Here is a 5329-nt window from a genome sequence, read left to right as displayed (position 1 = left end):
ATATATATATATATATATATATATATATATATATATATATATCCATGGACACGTCATGAGTATACGTATTCTGGCATGTGTACGAGTTTCTAAGTGTGTATATATGTATATATGTATACTAAGGAATCTAGTTTTATTTATTTCACGTCTCTGTCTATTTGTTACACGAAAGCGCGACCCCCGACTACTGTTCTGATTATTACGCACACGAGTGGTCGGGGCTCGTTTTCGTGTAACCCGACCAATATAGAGGCAAAATGTAACTTTTCTCTATATTTTTCTCTAAAATAGAGGAACTCTATTATAGAGACATACATTGAAGCATTTTTACCTCTATAATAGAGATCTCTATTTTAAAGGAAATTATAGAGGTGTACATTGGAACACATATATATATCGTTAAAGATGTTTGGGTTGTTTGTACCGGATAATCGGATCTGTGTTCATTGATTGCATGTTACTAAAGTTCTTTTCTAAAGCGAGGAACCGTTCTTTTTATTAGTCTTCACGACGGTGTTGACGGCTCGAGTTTGAAGCTTTAGTCTTTTGACGCTGGCGGTCTTCCGGCGAGCATCTCCTCTGACGGTGAAGAGAGAAAACTGGTTTTCAAATCGTTAAGGGATTGCGGTCGGTGGCTTTGTTATTCTGGCCTCCTGTTCCGGTTTGTTTCCGGTGGAGTCCGATATCTTCCCGGTGATAGCTTTTCTATCGGTGAAGTTGGTGACGTCTCCCGTCCCTTCACACGTACCCCTGTCTTGTTGCGCAGTTAACACGTGGTGGAATTTAGTTGAGATTTGGTCACCGATCTTCCTTTGACCTATCTCTGTTTACTGGGCTTTAATGCCCCTCTGTTTGTACATGTTTGGGCTTTAACCTGTTGGGTTATATCCCGTTTTTAATAATACAGTGGCAAAAAAAAAAGTATAAGATGAATGATTTCATTTGAATATCTGAGTAATGACAAAACACTATATTTTTGTAAAGCACTATAACTTAACTTAGACCATGATTAACGGTCGTGGCTTAGGGGGCTCTTAATGCAATTAACGGTTAAAAAAATGAAAAAAGAAAATTAACATTAGCAACCCCGCTTAATTAAGCATCAGAAGCGACGCCTCTTGTTGGACACGCGTCACATGGTTTCTGTTGTGTTCTAGATTGAACGGTTCAGTTCGAATCATCTCTTTGTTTTGTTGTGTTCTAGATTCATGAGATTGAATAATGATTTAGTTAAATTTAATAAATAAATTATGTGTTTGCTTTTGATTTCCATCTCTTGTGTTGTAATATATTAATTGTGTTTGTCTTTTGATATGAGATTGAAGGAGGCTTCAAACCAAGAAGAGATTGAAGGAGGCTTCAAACCAAGAAGAGATTGAAGGAGGCTTCAAACCAAGAAGAGATTGAAGGAGGCTTCAAACCAAGAAGAGATTGAAGGAGGCTTCAAACCAAGAAGAGATTGAAGGAGGCTTCAAACCAAGAAGAGATTGAAGGAGGCTTCAAACCAAGAAGAGATTGAAGGAGGCTTCAAACCAAGAAGAGATTGAAGGAGGCTTCAAACCAAGAAGAGATTGAAGGAGGCTTCAAACCAAGAAGAGATTGAAGGAGGCTTCAAACCAAGAAGAGATTGAAGGAGGCTTCAAACCAAGAAGAGATTGAAGGAGGCTTCAAACCAAGAAGAGATTGAAGGAGGCTTCAAACCAAGAAGAGATTGAAGGAGGCTTCAAACCAAGAAGAGATTGAAGGAGGCTTCAAACCAAGAAGAGATTGAAGGAGGCTTCAAACCAAGAAGAGGCTTCAAAGCAATACAGGTAACATTGAACTCTCTTCTGCGTGTTTGATTAATTGCTTCTGAAACTGGTTATGCTTGAACCGAGACAATAAATGCTTTAGTTAGTGTTAGATTAGGTATTAAATAGAAATTGATTTGGTAGGTTGTGGTAGTTAAGTTAAGATAGAAATCGATGCTTTGTTTGTCTTCAATGCGTTATAGATATCTGTCAAGTGCGTATGGTTGGTAGTTCTTCTCTTCTCCTCTATTAAAGAAATCTCATTCTTCTCTATCTTATCATTTGTAAACATTGGTTATCATCTCCATCTTCTCTTCTCTTCCTGCTCGCTTTCTCTTCCTTCTCCTCTTCGTGCTTGCTTTCTAATCCTTCTTCTCTTCTCTTATGGATTCCTATCCATATAAAAACAACAATGCAAAATTTGTTGACCTTCTAAATAGCCAGCAAGAGGTAGTCTTCGGTTTTGGACAAGATACTGGCGAAGTATCTTCATCACAAGTGCCTCTATTTGGCACTCAACGAAGTGAAGATTCGCATGTGCCTGAAGACTCTCCCGCAGAACGTAAAGAACGCAGAGCATGGACACCACCTGATGACATTCTGCTCATCAGCTCGTGGTTAAACACGAGCAAAGACCCCGTTGTGGGGAATGAGCAGAAGTCTGGTGCCTTCTGGAAGCGAATCGCCGCATACTTTGCTGCAAGTCAGAAGGTCGCCGGTAGTGAAGTGAGGGAGCATGCCCACTGCAAGAACCGTTGGCACAAGATCAATGATCAGGTGGGAAAATTTTGTGGCGCGTATGAAGCGGCAACCAGAGAGAAGAGCAGCGGTCAGAATGAAAATGATGTGTTGAAGCTTGCTCATGAAATCTTCTTCAACAACCACCAGAAGAAATTCACGCTCGAGCACGCGTGGAAAGAGCTCCGCAATGACCAGAAATGGTGCAAGCTTTCAACTTCTAAAAGCGAGAGAAGCTCTGAGGAGGAAGTGTGACGATGCCGCACATTCATCGACCTCGCAAGCCACTGAAACCAACAATGATCAAGCAACGGCTCGCCCCCCGGGCGTGAAGGCTTCAAAGGGTCTTACTAAGCAAAAGACCAAGGCAGAGTTGAAGGCGGCGGCTGAGTTTGATACCATGTGGAGCATCAAGAAGGAGGATTTTGCCATGAAAGAGAGGATGTCGAGGATGAAGCTTCTGGAAAGTCTTATTGCAAAGCAAGAACCGCTTGCCGACTATGAAGAAGCGTTGAAGAAAAAGCTGATTTCCGAACTTCAATTGATCAGAAACCGGTTCGTCACGGGAATGAAGAGGCTTGTCACGGACGAGCTATGGCATGTCACTTGTGTCACGGTCTGTAGCGTCTTGTCTGTTTGTGTCACGGATTGTGTGAAGCGTCTTGTTGGAGTCTTGTCTGTTTGTGTCACGGCTTGTGGGACAGTTTGTATAGGTTTTGGTCACAAGATTGTATGGGTTTTGTGAGGAGATAATATGAGTTTTCTATATATATGTTGTATTGCTCAGAACTTGTATTCACAATCTCATATTCTCTCATTACCAACTCAAGATAGCACAAACAATCGCATCTTCTCTCATTACCCTCTTCTCTCGTCTCATCTCTAACAAACGGCACAAACAACAACACCATCTCATTTGTATAGTCCCAAACAACAACACCATCTCCTTTGTCTAGTCCCAAATACAAACACCATCTCCTTTGTCTAGTCCCAAACACCAACACCATCTCCTTTTTTCCACATATATGGCATCTTCTTCTCATAACAATTTTGAGAGAGTAGATGATGAAAGTTTTGATCAATATTTTGATCAAAATTTGGATCAAAAATTTGATCAAGCTTTCGAGAACTTTGCCATGCTTCAGGTGCTCAAGAAGAGAGGAAAAAACGAATTTATATCGAAAGAAATCGAGAAGAAGGCGACGTACGTTTATGGAACGATTATTTCAGTGAAACTCCAACTTATCCTGATAATATCTTCCGAAGACGATTTAGAATGAACAAGCCATTGTTCTTGCGTATTGTTCATCACCTCCCCAATGAAGTTGATTTTTTCCGCCAAAAGAAAGATTGTCTCGGAAGGCTCAGCCTCTCTCCACTTCAAAAGTGCACAGCAGCCATTCGTCTCTTGGCATATGGTGGTGCGGCTGATACTGTTGACGAATATCTCCGACTCGGTGCAACAACTACACGGTCATGTTTGGAACATTTCGTCGAAGGAATAATAAATTTATTCGGCGAGGAGTACCTAAGAAGACCAACACCGGCTGATCTTCAACGTTTACTTGATATTGGTGAACATCGTGGATTTCCCGGGATAATAGGAAGCATCGACTGTATGCATTGGGAGTGGAAAAATTGTCTCACCGCTTGGAAAGGTCAATATTCACGTGGCTCGGGAAAACCCACAATCATTTTAGAGGCGGTTGCTTCGTATGATCTATGGATATGGCATGCATTTTTTGGACCTCTAGGAACATTAAATGATATCAATGTTCTTGATCGCTCTCCTGTTTTTGATGATATAATAAAAGGTCTCGCTCCGCAAGTCACTTTCTCTGTCAATGGAAGAGAGTATCATTTGGCTTACTATCTCACCGACGGCATATACCCGAAATGGGCAACTTTTATCCAATCTATTCCAATACCACAAGGGCCGAAAGCGGTTTTATTTGCGCAACATCAAGAAGCTGTCCGAAAAGATGTTGAGCGTGCTTTTGGAGTCTTGCAAGCTCTCTTTGCCATCGTTAAAAACCCAGCACTTTTTTGGGATAAAGTGAAAATTGGAAAGATTATGAGAGCATATATCATACTCCATAACATGATAGTAGAAGACGAACGAGATGGATACACTCAATATGATGTTTCAGAGTTCCAACAAGGAGAAGACATCGGAGGTTCACAAGTCGATCTCACGTATTCTACAGATATCCCAACAAATATCGCCAATATGATGGGTGTTCGAACTAGAATTCGTGATACGCAAATGCATCAACAACTGAAAGGTGATTTGGTTGAACATCTATGGCGTAAATTCGGACATTATCAAGACAACAATTGAAGTTAGATGATTTTTTCAAATTATTCTCGTTTATTTCACTAATCTTGGTTGTAATGTTTTTTAATTTTATGTTTAAAATATTTTCGATTTAATAAATAAATTTTATCTTTAAAAAATTTGAATTAAATAAATATTTAATTTTTAAGAGGGCTTTTTGCAGAATTGACCTATAACTTAAAGTCAAACACAAAACTAACCTCCTTTTTTTTTGAAAATTGGTTTTGCCCTATTCACCCCACAAGTTCATATAATTTACGAAAATGCCATCAATTTTTTTTTCTTTTTTTCTTCGAAAATGACATTTTTACTCTCTCACCCTCATCATCTTCAAGTAATTACAAGATTGCCATTGTCATCAATACCACAACCACCATGAACAACCAATTTGAAGCTCTTAATGCTCCCAAAATCGATTTACCCTTCTTCTTTTTCCATTCTTGTGAACTAAACACAACATATC

General features: G+C 39.7%; 1 protein-coding gene across 1 annotated transcript; it reads left to right on the top strand.

Annotated features, from left to right (window-relative positions):
* The first annotated feature begins 2174 nt into the window (after positions 1-2174).
* On the top strand, positions 2175-2783 carry LOC106315178 (glutathione S-transferase T3-like). The gene has a single exon (XM_013752932.1). The coding sequence runs from the start codon at positions 2175-2177 to the stop codon at positions 2781-2783; it is 609 nt and encodes a 202-aa protein (XP_013608386.1).
* The last annotated feature ends 2546 nt before the right edge of the window (positions 2784-5329 follow it).

This window comes from Brassica oleracea, chromosome C9 (genome assembly GCF_000695525.1).
Source record: "Brassica oleracea var. oleracea cultivar TO1000 chromosome C9, BOL, whole genome shotgun sequence".
NCBI lineage: Eukaryota > Viridiplantae > Streptophyta > Magnoliopsida > Brassicales > Brassicaceae > Brassica > Brassica oleracea.
The sequence above is the reverse complement of the archived record's forward strand: the minus strand, read 5'-3'. Positions and strand labels throughout refer to the sequence as shown.

Excerpts from the sequence above, each read along its gene's own strand:
- LOC106315178 (XM_013752932.1), top strand. The coding sequence starts at position 2,175 with ATGGATTCCTATCCATATAAAAACAACAATGCAAAATTTGTTGACCTT.